Raw genomic sequence first — 19,762 nt, forward strand, 5'->3', positions numbered from 1 at the left:
TCCTTACCTTTTTTAATTGAGGCCACACTCACTAGTTATTTTCTAAAAGGACTGGAGGCGGGATGTTGGTTCAGAAAGGATCTGGGGTTCTAGAAATGTTGCTTCTCTCCATGGGTCAAACACATTCAGAAACTGAAGACCTTCCACCTTGTTGAGGTCAGTATGGCCCACCCCTTGAGAGTAGCTGCTTAGAGTAAGCAGGGGTGGGGGAAGGGAGCAGCACTCAGAGGCTGTAACATGTTCAGTTGTAGCAGAAAGAGATTATAGCCAGGAGACCCTCACAGAGATAAGTCCAGAGCAAGCATCAAACAAGGGTTAAGAAAAGCCACACCAAGGTGTGTAAACAGTGGATGGACACCAATGCCCCACTACCATTGGACCAATTAGATCGACAATGTGCATCCCTTAAGTACAATTTTAACCAATATTTAGTTTTCTGCTCAAATGAATTGTGGATCAGGCAGGCATTATCTAACATGTTGTCTGCTCCCTTGCCATTGTCAGTCCGTATGAATACCTGACTTAGGGGCCAACTTAAGGCTTAATTTAGATCTTGGTGGTGGGGAATACTGTCACAAAGGTGAGGGAGATCCTGTCCACTGTATTATGATCCCATTATATCCTATTGAGATCGTGATACGGCAGACGGGATATCCGTCACAATTCTGACGGAGTATTCCATCCACCGAGATTTAAATAAGACCCTTAGAGTTTGGCGGAGAATGTACACCATTGCAATGGCGAAGAAGTACCCTCTCCACCAAACTGAAGGTCCACCTACCTAATTTGCCGATGGGCGGACATTTAGGTATGTCAGCGTCAGAGACTGCTTTGTCTCCATTGCTGGCATATTAAACGATTTAACCTGATAAAACGTGGTGGTACGGGACAATGAAAACTAAACTGAGAATTACCCCCACATCACCAAAGACCACAGTTGACCATTTTGTTTTTGAAAATGCAAAATCATGTTAAAAGTTGGAAGGATGTGCCATTATTTTGACATTTCTAAATTTGGCGGGCAGAGGACCCTCTGTGTGGTGAAAGTAAAGCACTCTGCCATACTGATGGATTTACCTCTTCCTACCAAAGTCTAAATCAGGCCCTACTCATTCTCTGAACAGGTTGGAAAGCCTCATGTATATCTACTTAAAATAGTATATTCAACCTAATCTAATGGTGTATATTCTCAAATGAATTGCAAAGCTTCCCCTGACCTCATTTAAAGTTGTCCTTAAGCCACGTGTGGCAAGATTTGGCTGCTACACCCCTACATTTCCCTCTGATTTAGGGTAGTGCATTCATAATCAGAGTAAGTTACAGCATTGCTCAGCTGTTGTTTTTCTTTGCTTACTTGTCCCTTACATGTTTTCCAATTCTTTTTTTTATTTTTCTGCCAGCTATTTTCTCTTTCCCATCTGTATTCTTAATTCTCGCTAATTTGCTTGACTTCTCTAGTGCACTCATTATTCCTCTCCAAAAGTGATTACTTTATCCTTTTCTAGTCTCCAGTATGTGTTGATTTTATACATCTTTTGATTGTTTTGCTGTGTTGTTCCTTTTAAGATGCATGCCACCATCTAACTTTTTGTATTTCACTAATTGTGCTCTCAGCCATACCTTCTCTGAAGTGCAAGACAATACCGATCAGATCTGGAAGTTCCAGCGCTATAAGCTGATCACGGAATACAGCAAACGACCTTCTGTCCCACCGCCGCTTATCCTCGCAAACCACCTGTGCCGATTGGGAAAATACTTAAAAGTGAAGTGTGGAAATAGTGACTTGGGTGAGTAAAGGGCACATTTCTTCAATTCTGTATTATATGATCCTTTGTCTACCACATATATTCTCTCTTAGTGAGTGCACATTTATCAATGATGTGTCATCTGACATCTCCATGGATCCTTTGTTTGCCCCCTCTTATATCTCAGTGAGTGAAGAGTACATTTTCTCAATTCTGTCACATCTCATCCTCTGACTACCTTCTCTTCTGTATTATGTGACCTTGCCTTTCCACATCCTCTCCTCTTATTATGAGTGAAGTGTAAATTTTTTAATGGTCTTATCTGATCCTTTGCCTACCTCCACTTCTGCGTCATGTGAACTTCCTCCTTCACGTCTTCTCCTCAGAGATTTCTAGTGTCACATTCAGCGCTGGAGGCTTTTTCCCATGGATGTCGATTCCCCAAAATACTTGGGGTATCGGAAGTGAGTCCACACATCCTATGGCCCTAATGATGTCAAAGTAAGTGACATCATATGACATTCTAAATCTTCCCAGAAAGTGATGTCTGATGACCTTAATGCTGATGATATCACAGTCATTGACATTGCTGAAGTTCCATAATAGGTGCATGAATAATGTAACACAACAAAGTCCTAGCTACAATATAGTCCTACCTACAACACAGACCACCTATATATGGGTGCTGACATTATATACCTGGGGAAAATTACTCATTTCTCTATGTTGAAATATTATGTGTTTGTCTACCTAGGATATATGACACCTAATTCATAAGGGCACAGGAACCCTAAATTATTTATACCACAACCTGTTAAAATGGAATAGTTCTCCTACTATATACAGCAATGAGAAATCATAGAGACAGGGAAAAAAGAGATTTTAAATAAATAGTGTAGTAAATCATCCCTTTTGTATGGTTGCCCCCACATTAAGCCTGACTCTGATGCATCTTCGACTGAATGTGCACTGGGTTCCTGCTATCCAGGTTACCAGTACCTGCGTTCTTTCCTAAAACTGTACCATTGTTTCCACAATTGACACACCTCTGGCCAGGGCCGACCTGGCCGTAGCGGACACCGGGCATTTCCCTGGTGGGCTGCAAGGGTTGGGGGCCAGTTTTGTGCACCTCGGGGCCGATTTTGTTACAGGGCCGTTTTTGCAGCATAGCAGCAATATCAGCCGCGATAAAGAAATCGGTAGAAAACGGCCCTGGCAAACAGTTCGGCGGCACCCCCAAACCCACAGGGCTGGCCGAGCACTTTGCCAAGGACAGTTTTGGTTCCCAGTCCGGCCTTGTCTCTGGCTCACATATTGGCCGTCTTGTAAAAGGTACCAATGGAACCAAGGGCATTGTGACCTGAGAGTGTCCTCAAGGGCTGCAGCATGCATTATGCCACCCTAAGAGACCCCTCACTAAACACATGCACCCAGCTACTGCAGCCTGTGTGTTTTGCTTCTGTTAAAAGTTACGAGTTGACCTGGCACACATCCCTGTGTGCCAGGCCTGCCAGCACTGCAAGAGGCATTGATAAGGCACCCCTACAGCAGGCCTTGCAGCCCTAAACCGGGGTGCACTGTACCTCTAATGAGAGCATAACTGCATAAGCAGATAAGCCCCGATAGTGTCTAAGTCTATTCTTAAACATTACTAATGCATAGTAGAGCCGTACCGAGTGTATGGGCTAGGAGCTTGTGAATATGAGTTCCACAGCTCCATGATGGTATCACTGAATTCCAAGTTGTTTATTGCCAAACATCTCAGATTAATGATCTCATACTGATTGCAGTGTTGGATTAATTAATAAATGCTCTCAGAGGGCAGCTCAGAGATGCCCCCTGAAAATCTACCAAACCCCTAGGGCCCGATTCACAGAACTAACTTAAGAAAAAATCCTAAACTTACTACCAGTTTGGTATTCACAGAAGGTACTTATTTCGGTATCCACAGAAGTTAAGAGTCCTAACTTTAGGACTCTTAAATGCCTTCTGTGAGTAACAAAAGTCTTAAAGTTAGAATTGTTCTCAGTTTAGGAGTCCTAAAGTTAGGATTCCTAAACTGAGAAGAATCCTAACTTTAAGACTTTCGATTTTCACAGAAGGCATTTAGGAGTCCTAAAGTTAGGACTCCTAACTTCTGTGAATACCGAAAGGAGTAAGTGCCTTCTTTGAATACCAAAATGAGTAAGTGCCTTCTGTGAATACCAAAATGGTAGTAAGTTTAGGATTTTGTCTTAAGTTAGTTCTGTGAATCGGGCCCCTAGTGTATAACTGACTGGTCCGCACCAGCCTGCCACTTCTAGACATATTCCTGACCCCCTGAAGTGCGAGCATTATGTGCTTGTGGGTCAGAGGCCAAGCCTGCTCTGGGTGGAGGTGCTTCATACATACTCCCAAGCAAGAACAGCATTGAGGGTGGTGAACTTCAAAAGCTTCCTGCCCTTTGCTATGATAGCCAGGGCCTCTCCAGCTAGTGGAGATGCCTGCCCTCCTGACTAAGCCCCACTTTTGGCAGCAAGGTCGGCGGGAAAATTAGTAAGCAGGAGAGGTGTGACCCTTTTCAGCCAGGACCACCCCTAAGGTGTGCTGAGCTGAAGTGATTCCCTCCTTTGAAAATCATGCATATTAATAATGAGGATTTCAGCCAATAGGATTAGGGGTATGCCTCCTCCACAAAGGGAGTAGACAAACAAAGGTTGTACTCACCCTAAAGTTAAGTAGCCCATTGGCTACTACCTTCCAGCCCCTGTAATAGCCTTACATTTAGTATTTAGGGCCCCCCCCCTGAACCTTAATCCTTAGTTCCTATTGACCTACGAAAGAAGAGGACAAAGAAGAACCGTGCAGCCGAAGAAAACTGAAGACACCCACTGGGTTTGCCCCAGACCTACTGGCCTGTCTGTAACCCACAAAAATCCTGCAAAAACTGATGGCTCGTCCCGCAACCCAGCAGCTTCCAAAAACCTCTGCAAGGACTGCTGCCTTCAAAAAGGACTAGAACTCCCAAGAACAGCGGCCCTATTCAAGAAGAAACTCCAAGAAAGGCCTTTGTGACCTGTGGAACCAGGAAATCTTGCTTCTTGATCTACCACTGCACCCAACGCCTTCGACCCGAGTCCAAGTGGCCCACCAGTCCCAGAGAGTTTCCATAGTGATCCAGAGTCCGAGTCCACCATGAGCTGACACCTCCTGGACTCCACCATGACACCTGCAGCGTCAACACGAGGGACCCCCTAACCGCGACCGGCTCTGATACGGATTTTCAGAGATCCAATGACACCCATGCCCCACAGCTCCCAGGTATTGCGGAGCCTCATCAATGATGTCCAGGTGACCTTCAACATCCGTACTGACCTGCCTAGCCACCAGTTTCCTTCATCCAGCTTTCTGGTCCAACCCTGCAGCCTTTGTTTGGTACCATTGTCCTCCTTTAATTTGCATTAGACACCCAACGATGTGTTGGCATTCTGCACTTGGCCAGCCCTGTGCCACTGAATCTGTATGTTTGGTACTGTCTCGTGCCCCACCCCCTAGTGCTTGACCTAACTCCCAGAGGTTGACCTCCAACTCTACTTTACTTACCTGTAATTAGCACAACTTTGAATGCCCCCTGGCTCTATTGGTTAACATTGGGTACCTGCCTCTGAATTTGAACTCTGCAGCCAGCCGCCCAAGTGCCACTGGTGGTGCAGTCTTGGTTCTCACTTGAACCTTGCCCTGTGTGGACCTTAATGCCCAAAGACTGGGTTCGTGAGTAAAGTACTTACCTATGAAATTACATTTTGTTTTCCTCCCATAGGGTAACATTGCTCATTTTAAACATTGCACTAAGTGTGTATTTTGTTTGAACTGCCAAGTATTGCTATTTGTAAAAGACTGTATCTAACTGCTAAAATTAAGTCCTGCTCTAAGTATTGAATCTGATAGACCAGACTGGATTCATAAAGTTTTTTCCCCACAGTACATCCCCGTGCCGGCAGAGGGCATCGAGTGACTCCATAGTGATGACATCCCCGGATGTGATGTCAGCAGAGTCCATATAACCCCTCTGCCTATGTGATGACTTCAGTTCCTTCTTTTCTGGGCATTCATCGTGAATATGGAGCGGAATTAGGGCCTTTATTGGACCCTACTTCTTTTCTTTTCAGGAACAATGTGCCAACACAATGTCATCTGGGTTTAAGCCTGTTCTTGTGAGACAGATGTTGATCATGGGTCTACATACTCTCTGCTTGTGGTGTCTGGATGAACACCACAACTCTGTCAACTGCGGCTCCTGTTAGCATCTCCGGCCGAAGGCATTGAAGGAACACCGTATGAAACTCCTCACGGCACAGCTTTCGAATGAATTGCAGCACTGTTCATCTTCCCTGAAGCCAAGAGACAGGTCAAGGAGTCGCTCAGGTGAGGAGCCATCACCTTCCCACAAAGCGCCGAATATCCAATGTTCTAAACATAAGTTGGACCTCTCCTCGCACCCTCCGGTGTAGGAGGTTCTCAGGTGACCCGCGCCCCTCTGAATACTCTGGAGCCGGGGCAAGCTTCGATAGGATGAAAGAATATTTTTTTTCACTTCAGTGGGGTTTCCTCTGGTGCGGTTCCTCACCCCAAAGAGGCAGGGAGCATCCCAGCTGCAGACTCGCCGGTGGCTGCAGCCTCAGTCTCAGTGGGCCCGCTGAATTCGTTAACAGATTTGACACGGCGCCAGCGCACAGCCCTCTGGGACTCACACCCTTGGTGCCTGTTCAGCTTGGGGTGGCTGCGGCGCAGCTTGACCCGGATCTCACTGCTATTTCTGACGTAAAGTCGACACCATAACGGTGCCAGACATCGTCGACTGCGGTGACGGCTGCAACACTTATTGTAGATCCATCTACTTCAGATCTTATTCAGTCTATATAGGGTTTCCCTGTGGCAAATCCTCATTTTGAAGGCTGAGAGGATGAAGTGGGGCAAACTTTCCTGGTTGTTCTTGACCCCCCATCTTTGGAAGATAACTGGCTGACTGATCTGGGGGAGGGTGCTAGCACTAGAAGCCTGCAGTCATCCCTAGCCTCAGCCTTGCTCTCTCCTATGGGCATTGCAACAAAGGATAGTTCCTCTTTGACAGAGGTCTTGAGAAGAGCAGCTGCAATTTCACATTGCATGCTTCCTTCTATATAACTAATAAAAGATCCTCTGATGCAGGTTCTCCATCATGGTGATATGGGAGTTGTCACGTTACTCCCTTACAATGAGTCCCTTTTTGATATATTGTTGGGAACATGGGAACAACCTGTCACAGGGCGAATTGTTGACCAGACAATGGGTCACAGGCATCGCCCTGCCCAAGGAGATCCTTCCTGCCTCTTACGACATTCCGCCATTAATAGGTTGGAAATACAGGCTGCTAATGCATCAGCTGACCCTTCTGCTCTTCCAGTAGACCGCCCCTAGCAAGGACTCCAGGTGGTTGGATAATTGTGGTTAGAGTCTCTTTTCTTCTTCCAGTGAGGCCTCGTGGTCTTTAAATACTGCCTGTGTTTTTAGCAGAATGTCTCACACTCTATGGGACTCTGTCGCACAGCGCTTGCTGTCGGTGTTGGAGGAAGTTAGATAGGATCCCCTCCAGGTAGAGCAGGACGGCCATGAAGCCGCAAAATTTGGTATTAAGTGTAGTATGGACAGCACCGATTCTGTCGGTAGAAGTATACGACGTGAGTGGCTGCAACAGTTGGGATTTTCAGAGCCGGTGAAAGACGCTCTTCAGAATTTGCCATTTTAATGGTATCCCTCTCTTTGGAGAGCAGGCTGAATCAGTCCTACATCAGTTCAATGCTAACCGACCTGATAAATCGACCAAATAGGTTCATAGTTGGGTTTGGTATTCGGCTTCAGAGTGGCATTCTACAGGTCTGAGTTCAGTCTGTTTTCTGTTAGGTACCATCATCACCTTTTCTTATGTGAGGTAAAAGAATGATTCTGTTCATGTTACATTGCACTCCTTTTAGGAATTACCTCTCAATTCCACTTGCGAGTTTCAATTAGGTGGCGTACGATTAGTGCAGTTTTTATTTCTCTGGTAAGTGCAGAATTGCCTCCTAAGTTGTCTGCAGCAGATACAGCTACTTTATTTTGAGTCTCCTAATGTCATGTTGAGTTGTACATTTGCGGTGTAGCCATACCCTGTGTAGGGTATATCTAGTACACTTTCGCCCAGTGTTTCTGCTTATATCATATACATTTTTGTATATGTGTGTCTATTACCTGCATACCTCCATAGGAATATAGGATATTCTGCTTGCAGAACGTACTGTATATAGTCTGCTTCATCAGATATATATTGCATGTATGTCTGGATATTGTTTGTTATTATATCTTATGGATATCTAGCCTTCGATTGGCATAGTCGGATATGCCTTCATGTGTTTGGCGCTGTGTTCTTTCCTGGTGTGATGTTTCTAGGTTCCTTTGTCACACTCTTTCCATACAATTGTAGTCGTATCTCTGGTGGGTGCTTGCCATTTTCAAACCCATAAGGCCTGCTGAAGTTCTCTACCCTATATGTATATTTTACCATACATTAGTGCATTCAGCGCACAGCTGATCCTCTCAAATGACACCACTGATGACTTCATCCAGTGACTGTGTGTTTCTGTAAATTTTAAATATGTTTTATATATATATGCCAAGGTGTATTGAAGACTGAGTAGGTGTATAAGTGTCTGAACCGATGATTTAGTAAGTGTGTGACTGACTGTATAAGTGAGAGATTAAACGTGTCTTACTGATGCATGGGTTAGTGACTAAACTGTGTGAATGTCAGTATCAGTCTGTCAGTTGTTGTGTAAGCACCTGCATGGGTTGGTAAATAGCTACATGAGTGTCTATATGTGTTATTGATTGGTTGTCATTGGTTGTCTGAGTATATGTATGGGTGCCTCTGTGTCTGTGTGGGTGGGTGGGTGGTGTGTAACTCTGTGCATAGATGTGTGAATGGGTGATTCACTGGGTTTATGGGTTCAAGAGTGCATCTGTGAAGAGCTATATGGGTGGGTGAGTGTGTGTATGGGTGTGTTGGTTAGTGAATGGATATCTCAGTAGTACATGTGTGAGTAACTACATATGTGAAAGGCAGTATATGTGAGTGTTGGAATATTAAAATGACTATATGTGAGAGTGAATGATTGTAAGAGTGGCTGTATGGATGAGTGTTTGCTTGTATCAGTGACTGTATAAGAGAGTAAATATGTGTTAGTGTCTGTATGAATAAGTGAGGTGGTGTGTGTATAACTGTATAGGTGAGCAAATGGGAGTGTGATTGATTATTTAAATGACAGACTAGGTGTGTGAGTAACTCTATGGATGAGTGGTGGTGTGTGAGTGACTGTATAGGTGTATGAGTGCATATGATAGTACTGTATTGATGACTGACTGCATGTATGAGTGACTGTATGGGTGAATGAGTGGATGTGGATGTGTGTGTTGACCTAAGAATCAGTGGAATAGGAAGAGAAGTGTAAAAAAGAAACAACAGAGGTGTAGAAAGAAGCAAAAGAAGTCCAGAAAGAGGCAAGTGAGGTGCAGAAAGAACAGACAGAGGTATAAAAAGAGGCAAGAGGGGTGCAGAAAAGGGAGCAGAGGTGCACAAAGAGGCAAGAGAGGTACAGCAAGAGGCAGGAGGAGTGCAGTAAGAAGGAAGTGAAGAGCAGAAAGAAGTAACAGAGGTGCTGAAAGATGCACGAAGGGTGCAGAAAGAGCAAGAGAAGTGCAGAAGGAGGCAAGAGAGGTACAGAAAGAGGCAAGAGAGGTACAGAAAAAGGAAGGAAAGGTGCAAAAAGAGAGAACACGGATGCAAAAAGAGGCAAAAGAGGTGCAGAAAGAGACAAGATATCTTCAGAAAATAGCAACAGAGGTGCTGAAAGAGGCAAGTAAGGTGCAGAAAGGGGCAAGAGAACTGCAGAAAAAAGTAACAGGGGTACTGAAAGAGGCAAGTGAGGTGCAGAAAGAAGCAAGAGAGGTGCATGTAGAGACAAGAGAAGTACAGAAAGAAGCAACAGAGGTACAGAAAGAGGCAACAGGGTACAGAATGAGGCAAGAGAAGTACAGAAAGAGGCAAATGAGATACCTAAAGAGGCAAGAGAGGTGCAGAAAGAGGCAGGAAAGGAACATAAAGAGGCAAGCGAGGTGGAGAAAGAGAAAAGAGGTGTGCAGAATGAGGCAAGAGATCTGCAGAAAAAAGCAACAGAGGTGCTGAAAGAGGCAAGTGAGGTGCAGAAAGAAAAAATATAAGTGCAGAAAAAAGTAAGAGCTGCTGAAAGAGGCGTGAAGGGTGCAGAAAGAGCAAGAGAAGTACAGAAAGAGGCAACAGAGGTACAGAAAGAGGCAAGAAAGATGCAGAAAGAGGCAAGAGAGGTGCAGAAAGAGAAAAGAAGAGTGCAGAAAGATGCAAAAGATCTGCAGTAAAAAGAAATTGAGGTGCTGAAAGAGGCTAGTAATGTGCAGAAAGAGGCAAGAGATCTGCAGAAAAAAGCAACAGAGGTGCTGAAAGAGGCATGTGAGGTGCAGAAAGAAGCAAAAGAGGGGCAGAAAGAGGAAAAATGGGTGCAGAAAGAAGGAACAGAGGTACAGAATGAGGCAAGAGGGGTGCAGAAAGAGGAGAGGGAAGTACAGAAAGAGCCGAGAGAAGTGCAGAAAGAAGCAACAGAGGTACAGAAAGAGGCAAGAGTGGTGCAGCAAGAGGGAAGAGAGATATAGGAAGAGGCAAGAGGGGTGCAGAAAGAAGCAACAGAGGTGCCGAAAGAGGCAAGAGAGGTGCAGAAAGAAGCAAGTAAAGTGCAGAAAGAGGCAACAGAGGTGCAGAAAGACGCAAGAGAGGTGCAGAAACAAGCAAGAGAGGTGCAGAAACAAGCACGAGAAGTGCAGAAAGAGGCAAGAGAATTGCTGAAAGAAGCAAGAGGGGTGTAGAAAGAAGTGACAGAAGTGCAGAAAGAGGCTAGTGAGGTGCAGAAAGAAGCAAGAGCAGTGCAGAAAGAACCAACAGAGGTGCAAAAAAGGTAAAAGGGGAGCAGAAAGGGGTAGGAGAGGTACAGAAAGAGGCAGGTGTGGTGCAGAAAGAAGGAAGAGAAGTGCAGAAAGAGGCAAGAGAATTGTTGAAAGAAACAACAGAGGAGTAGAAAGAAGCAGGAGAAGTGCAGAAAGAGGCAAGTGAAGCAGAATGAAGCAAGAGCAGTGCATAAAGAACCAACAGAGGTGCAAAAAGAGGCAAGAGGGGTGCAGAAAGAGGTAGGAGAGGTGCACAAGGTGCTAAAGCTTCGTTATTTTCTGAGTGGCGGGGGGCTATGAATCTATGTACTCTGCACGATTTAAATTGTTTTAGTAAAAGGAGCGTGTTGTGATTGTAATCTCTGGGAACTGAGGGAACTGCCAATCCTTGTATTGTTTTACTGTGTACAAACTGAACGAATTTGAATTTGGACTAACTTGCAGATTGGAAGGGCTTTTTAAAAAAGAAGACCGATTTTTCTTTAACTTTTTCTGTGAGTCAGGCCCTTGATATAGATAGAACAGTGGAAGATATATATTTGGATTTCTGTGACCAGATTCAAAGTAGGCTTGACTTGATTGCTCCTTTAAAAAACTGTAAAAAGAATGGTAGGCCGTCGGCTTGCTGGTATAATGATCATTTGAAAATTTTAAAACTGACTTGCCGGAAGGATGAGCGGAACCGGAGGAAGTCCTATTTGGATGAGGACAGGGCTTCTTGGAAGGCCACTATGGCAGAATAAAAGAAGAAAATTAATCTGGCAAAATCTAAATATTTTGCCAACATCATTCTAAACTCCAAGAATGACTCTAGAGCAATCTTTAAAATAGTGAAGGATATGACAGTCCCGGAGTGTACTCAATCTAAAATTATGCCAACTCAAGCTCTGTGTGATAGTCTAGCGACCTTCTTTATGGAGAAAATTAGTAACATCATTGATGGACTGAATAAGAATAATTTTTCCCGGAAAGAAGGAACCATTCTCAAATGCAATAAGACATGAGACTTAGGGTTGGATACTAGGGTAGAATCAGGTCAACTGTCCGCCCTGAGTGCTTTTGAGCTTCCCTCAGAGGAAGTATTTAATAAAATTGCCATGAGTGTATCCTCAGGGTCTCCTTTAGATCCTCTTCCTCACAAGATTTGGAAGGAGCTGGTCTCTGAGCTCTTTCCTATTCTGCGCCAGATTTGTAACCGCTCTTTAACTTCTGATCTGGTGCCAGCCTGTTGGAAACGGGCAATGGTTACACCGCTTTTAAAAAAAACGACTTTGGATCCGGCATGTACGTGGAATTACAGACCAATTTCTCTCTTACCATACCAGATTAAAATCATTGAACGGCTGGCCAGTAATTCTTTGTCTCAGTTCCTGAAATTTAATTCTAGACTGGATGATGTTCAGTTTGGTTTTCGACCTGGCCATGGAACTGAGACTGCCTTAGTGACCGTGTTAGACGATCTTCGACTGTGGGCAGAGAGGGGACAATCGGGCATTCTTGTTTTGCTCGACCTGTCTGCCGCATTCGACACGGTGAATCACTGTATTCTGCTGACCAGGTTGGAAGAAGCTGGGGTGTCAGGGACAGTTCTGGAGTGGTTTCGATCCTATCTCTCTGACAGAAGTCAGGCAGTTTCCCTTCCTCCGTACCAGTCTAAATTTTCCAACATCCACCATGGCGTTCCTCAGGGATCGGCTATAAGCCCTACTCTCTTTAACATCTATATGAGACCCATGATAGGAGTTATGAAGGCGCATGGTGTGAGAGTGGTAAACTATGCCAATGACACCCAGCTCTTCTTTTCTTTGGAAGGAGGCCAGTCGATCTCCTTAGCATCCTTTCATGACTGCATGCAGGAAACTGCCCAATGGTTAAGAACTAACTCACTCCAATTTAATTCAGATAAGACGGAAGTCTTATACTCTGCTGTGGGGAAGGTCCCCCCTCCTTTTCCGTACAACTTTTGGCCTCCCCCAGCTACGTCTGTTCAAACACCAGTTGGAACAGTATGTAATTTGGGAGTGATGTTGGACGTGTATCTGACCATAGAAATGCAAGTAAATAAGGTGGTGTGAAATTGTTTTTCCCTGATTAAAGCACTAAGTAAGATTCTTCCGCTGCTGCCAAAGACGACCAGGGTGCTGGTCGTTGGCAGTATCATCCTCAGTAGGCTTGATTATTGTAACGCCCTTAGAGGCCCTGAAATTTCTGATTGCGTGCCTCCAAAGAGTCCAAACAGTGGCAGCCAAGTTGGCATTGATGAAACTTCGCTGCTTGTCTGGGTCATTAGCACTGGTAGAGTTTCATTGGTTAACCACATTGCAGCAGGTTCAGTTTAAGTCGTTGTGTTTGGTCTTCAAGGCCCTCCATGGCCGGGGACCTACACCTCTTCAGGGGCTCTTTACATGGTATACGCCATCAAGGTGCCTCCAGTCTGCCACCGCCTGCTTGGTGAAAGTCCCGAAAACTCAAAGAGCTAGATCAGGAGGAAGAGCGTTTAGCTTGGCTGCGGCCAAACTCTGGAACAGCATTCCTCTGGAATGTAGACAGATGTCTGATCTGCTACAGTTTAGGAAAAAGATCAAAACATGGCTGTTTCCCAGAGTTTGATGAACTCGGGAACCGCCCTGTCAGTCTATGTTGTTTCTTCCCCCCACCACCTGATGAGGATTTACGTACTAGCGCCAAGATACCTGTTGGGTGATAGCTGCGCATTATAAGTTCTGTATACAATACAATACAATACAATACACAAAGAGGCAGTAGATGTACAGAAAGAGGCAGGAGGGGTACAGAAAGAAGGAACAGAAGTGCAGAAAGAAGTAACAGAGATGCTCAAAGAGGCACTAAGGGTGCAGAAAGACCAAGAGAAGTGCAGGAAGTGCCAACAGAGGTACAGAAAGAGGCAAGAGAGGTGTAGAAAAAGGCAGGAAAGGTGCAGAAAGAGGGAACAGGGGTGAAGAAAGAGGCAAGATTGGTACATAAAGAGAAAAGAGAGGTGCAGAAAGAGGCAAGTGATCTGCAGTAAAAAGCAACAGAGGTGCTGAAAGAGGCGAGTTGGGTGCAGAAAGAAGCAAGAGAGTTGTAGAAAGAAAGAAGAGAAGTGCAGAAAGAAGCAACAGAGGTACTGAAGGAGGCATGAAGGGTACAGAAAGAGGCAAGAGAAGTACAGAAAGAAGCAACAGAGGTATAGAGTTGGAGCTTCTTAGTTTTCTTGACTGAACTGCTTTTGTAAGTTTGGCTGCGAGGTAGTCCGGTTTGCCTGTGTGAAGGGCTTTATGGGTGAGACAGTCAGTTTTGAAAGCGCATCGAGCTTCGATGGGAAGCCATTTTAGGTCCTATAATACAGGGGTGATGTGGTCGAATTTCTTGGTCCCAGTGCCCATTCTTGCAGCTGCGATTAAGGTGGATATCATGGGGGCCATGTGTGTTTTAGCTGTCCCAGTTACTGTGGCATTTCCATAGTCCAGTCTGGAGAGAACTAGAGATTGGTTTGCGATTTTTAGGTCATTGGGGGTATGAAAGGTTTGATTTTGTTGCGGAGTCTTAGGTTGTAGAGGGCACCTTTTGCTGTTGAGTTTATGTGGGAGCTCATGTTGAGACTTGAGTCTAGAGAGATCACTAGGGATTTGGCTGAGATTGCTGGAGTAAGTTTGCAGTTTAGAGAGTCAAGGTTGTTTATCCATTCTTGGATTTGAGGGGGTTGCTCGTTATTGGAGAAAATAAGGATTTTGTTTTTTTCTTGGTTGAGTTTGAGATGGTTAAGTGTTAGCCAATTTTCTACTTTTGATGGTGTAGAGTTGAGTCGGAGGATGTTATTGAGGGAGGAGATCTCGAGGTATAGCTGGGTGTCATCAGCATAGAGGTGATAGTCGATGTTTTGCTTGTTTTAGAATGGTAGTGAGCGGTTCCATGTAAATGTTGAAGAGTGTGGGGGAGAGGACTGAGCCTTGGGGGACACCTCGAATTGAGGGGGAGGTGTCGCACATCGTATTCTTGATTTGATGAATTGGAAGCGGCTATGTAGAAATGAGGAAAACCATTTTAGGACATCACCATCTGCTTTGATGCGTGTTTGTAGGGCGTCTAAGAGTAGCTTGTGGTCTACCTTGTCAAAAGCAGCTGATAGGTCAAGGAGGACAAGTGGGCAACATCTGTTTGATTCAAGGGGGTTGTGAATGTCATTGGTTATGTTCAGTATGGCGGTTTCTGTGCTGCATCCCTTTCTGAATCCGGATTGGTGTGAGTCAAGTAGTTTGTTGGATTCCAGGTGTTGGTTCATTTGGGCGAGATATATTTCTCCAGCATTTTGGCTAGGAAAGAAAGGTTGGTGATGGGCCTGAAGTTTTTGAGGTCATTCGGGTCAGCATCTGTTTTTTTTAGAAGGGAGGTAACTTGGCCTTGTCTGAGGCAGTCGAGCATCAGTCTGTTGTTTAGGGAGCTGTTGATGATCTTTGTCCACAGTGGGGTTAGGGCGAGGTTGATTTGCTTAGCCAGGGAGGCGGGTAGAGGGTCAGCATAGTGGTTAGAGGGTTTGGAGTTGGTAATCACAATGGAGATGTCATCTTCGGGGAGAGGTTTGAATTCTTTCCAACACTTGGGGGAAGATGGGGGTTTACGGTGAAGGTTTATTTCAGTGGTTGACAGAGGAGGGGTCTCGTCTTCTGGGAGTATGTCATAAACTGGGGTTGAGTTAGGTTTGGTTGTGGGTGAGGATTTGCTGTGTTGGAATTGAGGGTGCCGGTCAAGGGAGAGCTCGATATTGGTGATTTTGTCATTGAAGACTATGGCCAGGTTGTTACACTGAAGTTTGATGGGCTTGGAGGTATGTTTCTGGATGATGTTGAAAAGTTCTTAGGGGCGGTTTTCTACTTTGTCTAGTGCACTTCGGAAGAAGGAGGCTTTTTACTTGATTATGTGTTTTTTGTATTTGCTGCTTTCTTTTCTGAGCTGGGAGAGGTTGGTTGTGGATGGGTTCCCTATCCAAAGTCTCTTAGCAGGTCTTACCTTTCTTGTCAGAGTTGAGGTCTTTGTTGAACCAGGCTCTGGAGCGGGTGTCTCTGACCCTTTCCAGTTTCAGGGGGGCTAGTTGGTCAAGAGCAGTTGTCATTGTGCTGTTTTACAGTGTTGCAAGCTCAACTGTGTTGAGGTTGTCTGTGGAGGGAGGGAGAAGAAAGGTTATAGTTTCTTCGAGGACCGGGAGGGGGATGACATTGAGGTTTCTGCTCTTTTGATGGGTAATTTGAGTTATGGTTGGAGGACTAACAGTTTAATTGATGTGGAATATAATGATGCGATGGTCTGACAAGTCGATTGGTAGAATGTTATTGATGCTTATTGTTTCGTTTTTGGCTATGATTGCATCAAGGGTAGAGCCATTTTTGTGGGTTTGACCCTTGCAGTGTTGGGTGAGCTTAGTTGTGAGAAGGAGATCATTTAGAGACTGAATGACAGTGTCCTTTTCGTTATTCCAGGGGATGATGAAGTCACCCAGGATGATGTTGTTGGGGTTGGCTAGGGAGCAGTGTGTAAGTAGGTTTGATATTTGTTCTCCAAATGCAGGAGAGTATCCTGAGGGTTGGTAGATGAGATGGCATTTTGTTACTTTATTGTTTTGACGAGCTATGATGTGTGTTTCGAGGTATTTGAAGGTAGAGAAAGAGTGGGTTTTGACTTCAACTAGATTGATTTTGTTCTTATGGATGAGGGCAATGTCACCACCTTGTTGGTCAATTCTGTCTTTTTTGATGATGGAGCAACCAGGGGGGACTAGAAGGTCAAGGAGCAAATTGGATGTTTCATTCAGCCAGGTTTCGGTGAGGAACGCGATGTCAAAGTCATGATTCAGTATGGCATCAGCCAGCCCTATTGCATGCTTGACTGCGGATCTGCAGTTTATAAGCATGCAGTTTGTCTTGCCGCTGTTATAAAGGTTTTGGGAGGAGGGGGGAGCTTGGGGAATGGTTGAGCGTTGGTGAGGAAGTCTTGTGGATCTAAGTTGTTTGTTGGCTCTACCTATTCCGGTGATTACCTGTATGTTGGAGGGAGGGGTTGGGGCAGTTGTGGGGTCGTAGGTATTAGCGAGGGTCTCTGCCTCTTTCAGAGACATCTCAGAGTCACATGCAAATGCGAAACCTATTGCATTGCAAACACTTCTTTAACTAGCAGACGCGTTTGCAGAGTGGTGTAGAAAGGGTGCTGGGCCTCTGACCAGCGCTCATGAATTCCACTGCGTAGGACATACAGGAGGTGCCAGGAGGGCTTCTTGGCCCCCAAAGTCCCTCAGGAGTAAAGTGCACTTCATCCCCCATCCCGTAGTCTGCTAGGAGATGCATGGTGTGGCCCCCGAAGACGTCTTAGCCATCCCACTGAGTGGGACATATAGGAGGTAACAGGAGGGGTAGTTCGTCCCCAAGGACAACCTTGGGGGCCAACTACCCCTCCTATTACCTTCAGTAAGTCCCACACAGCAGGATTGCTATGTTCTCATAGCAGGTCACACCCCCTTCACCCACCACTCTGCAAACTCGCTCCCTGGCATGCTCTTTAATGGGGATTGAAGTCCCCTTCGCTGCTGGGGTCCGTAGGGGCCAACTAGCCTATCTCTTACCTCCAGTAAGCCCCACGCAGTGGGATTGGTGAGAGGTGGACACAGGCCATGCCGCCTTTCTCCATCACTCTGCAAACACGCCTCCTGGCATGCTCCTAGTTGGGGGATGAAGTCCCCTTTCCTCCTGAGGGTCCCTTGGGGCCAACTAGCCCTCCTGTTACCTCCAGCAAGCCCTATACAGCTGGATTGCTGAGAGTCTGCAAAGACCACGCTCCTTTTAATATCCCCCTGCAAATGCTACTCCTGACACAAAGCTGCTCAGGGGATGAAGTCCATTTTAGTCCTGAGGTCCTCAGGACACAAGAGGACTGCATTGCCCCACCAACAATGCACCAAGGGGCATGTTTACAGAGTGGTGTAAAAAGGGGTGTGGCCTCGGACCACCTCTCAGCAATCCTACTGTGTGGGGCTTACTGGAGGTACCTAGTGGGCTAGTTGGCCCCTAAGGACCCATAAGATGCTAAGGGACTTCATCCCTCAACCCAAAATGTGCCAGGAGGCACGTGTGCAGAGTGGTGCAGAGAGGGGGGGCCTCTGGCAAGATGACGGCTTCTGTTTTCTTTTTCTTCTTTTAGGAGGGGGGGGGCTGTGTGGTTCCCCTTCTCTTACCATTTTTTTGGGCCCTGGGGACCCCATTCCCCATGGCCTGAGCATTTTTATTTAACTTTCTTTTTAAACAGGAAGGGTGCTGCATTGCCCCCCTTTCCTGGGCCACTATTGGCCCCATGGATCACATCCCCAGTTCCCTGAATGTGTTTTTTTTTTGTAAAAGAAATTCCAGGGAGGGGGCCATGTGGCTCCCTCCCCTGGACCACTTCTGGCCCCGGGGACCACATCCCCTGGAGCCTAGCCAGCCTGAATTTTTTGTGGAGGGGGCTGCGTGGCCCCCCTCCTAAGGCCAATTATGGCCTCGGAGACCCATCCCCAGGGTCTGGCTTTCCTTTAAAAAAAAAAAATAATAATAAATTAAAGGGGAGGGGGAAAATGCGTTTTGGGACCCCCTTTTTTATCGGCCCCCGCTTAACGAATCACCCTGAAACTTTTAAGACAGGAGCTTACCAAAGCACCCCATTAGTTTAGAAAATTTTACAAAGATTTGTCAACCTTTGCCAAAGATATTGGTAAAACAAAAAACGCTTTTTGAACAGAAACGAGGTTCTAACAGTAACTACCTATACTGGCGACCGCCAGTAGGTAATTAATTATATATATATATATATATCTCCTACTGGCAGTCGCCAGTAGTTATAGTTAGGACCTAGTTTCCACAGGAAAAGCGTTTTTTGTTTTCACAATAACTTTGATACCGGATGACGAATCTTTGCGAAATTTTCAAAACTCGTGGGGTGCTCCGGTCAGCGCCTGTCTTGAAAGTTTCAGGGTGATTCATTAAGTGGGGGCCGAGAAAAAAGGGGGGTCCCAAAATACATTTTCTCATGTAATTTTCCATAGGAAACTTTAGACAAAGCTACATCCCGAACTGATGAACGGAATTACACCAAAGTTGGCAAAAAGGTAGCACTTGGATCAGAAAGAGCCCTTTTTGTAAAATGGTGTAAATCTGTTCAGAAGTTCCTGAGAAATTAAAAAAAAAAGTTTTGATATCTGGGCGGAGCCTAAAACCCCAGCAGCACGAGCTTGCCTCTGATTGGCTGCCAACTCTTCAAACCAGGAATTTTTGGCAGCCATCTTGTGCCTCGGATGGAGGGAGAAATAAAAAGGTAGAAACAAGATAAAAAAGCATGAAAAGAGGGCAGGGTAAAAACACCCTGACCACCCAGGCCTGCCAGGCCCAAAAAAAAGCATTTTTATTTTCGGGTGGGGTCACGCCAGGTGCGCAAATCCATCCTAAAATTCTAAAAAAACAAAGCACGGTCTCACCAGAGATTTGGGATTTGTTTTGGGTTTTTATTTTCAAGCTACATCTATGTTCTTCACTCTTACAATCACATCACATACATATGAAGGGGATAGCAAAAAAAAATATGACAGCTGTGTTCCTTCGGTACAGAGCAGAATTGTGAGAGGCGGACCACTTCGAGTATTACGGTAATGCCAAGAGGAAACAGAAAGTGTGCTGTCAATGGCAGAGGAGCTAGAGGGAGCTTGGGTGCCGGAGGAAATCTCTTTGGATGCTTCAGGAAAGCCTCTCGGATGTTGCATTGAAGACTAGCAGGGCAGCCGGACTGGGAGCAACATGTACCCTATGTTTCCTTTACGAGTTCCAGACCTGGCTGCATGAATATGAATCTGCCGGTGGGAAGTTTTGCATCTCTTGAGGGATTGTTCCGCTTTGGAATGTCGGTGAGGGTATGAAATCTTCAAGATGGGAGCGAATAATGGCAAGCAGTACGGTTGTGTTGGTAAGTGACGGTGCTGCTGC

General features: G+C 45.5%; 1 protein-coding gene and 1 long non-coding RNA gene across 2 annotated transcripts in view; both read left to right on the forward strand.

The window, feature by feature from the left end:
• The window catches only part of LOC146808477 (transient receptor potential cation channel subfamily M member 2-like), a 1,642,641-nt gene that overhangs the window by 1,515,826 nt on the left and 107,053 nt on the right, over positions 1-19,762 (forward strand). Inside the window, exon 23 of the mRNA XM_085623575.1 lies at positions 1,615-1,787. Within this exon, the coding sequence (XP_085479701.1) occupies positions 1,615-1,787 (173 nt within the window). The remainder of the gene's footprint in view (positions 1-1,614; positions 1,788-19,762) is intronic.
• LOC146808479 (uncharacterized) lies at positions 7,695-10,340 on the forward strand. The gene is made up of 2 exons (XR_014967999.1): positions 7,695-9,869; positions 10,220-10,340. It is a non-coding gene; the product is annotated as an uncharacterized LOC146808479 (long non-coding RNA).

This window comes from Triturus cristatus, chromosome 8 (assembly GCF_964204655.1).
Source record: "Triturus cristatus chromosome 8, aTriCri1.1, whole genome shotgun sequence".
NCBI classification, from domain to species: Eukaryota; Metazoa; Chordata; class Amphibia; order Caudata; family Salamandridae; genus Triturus; species Triturus cristatus.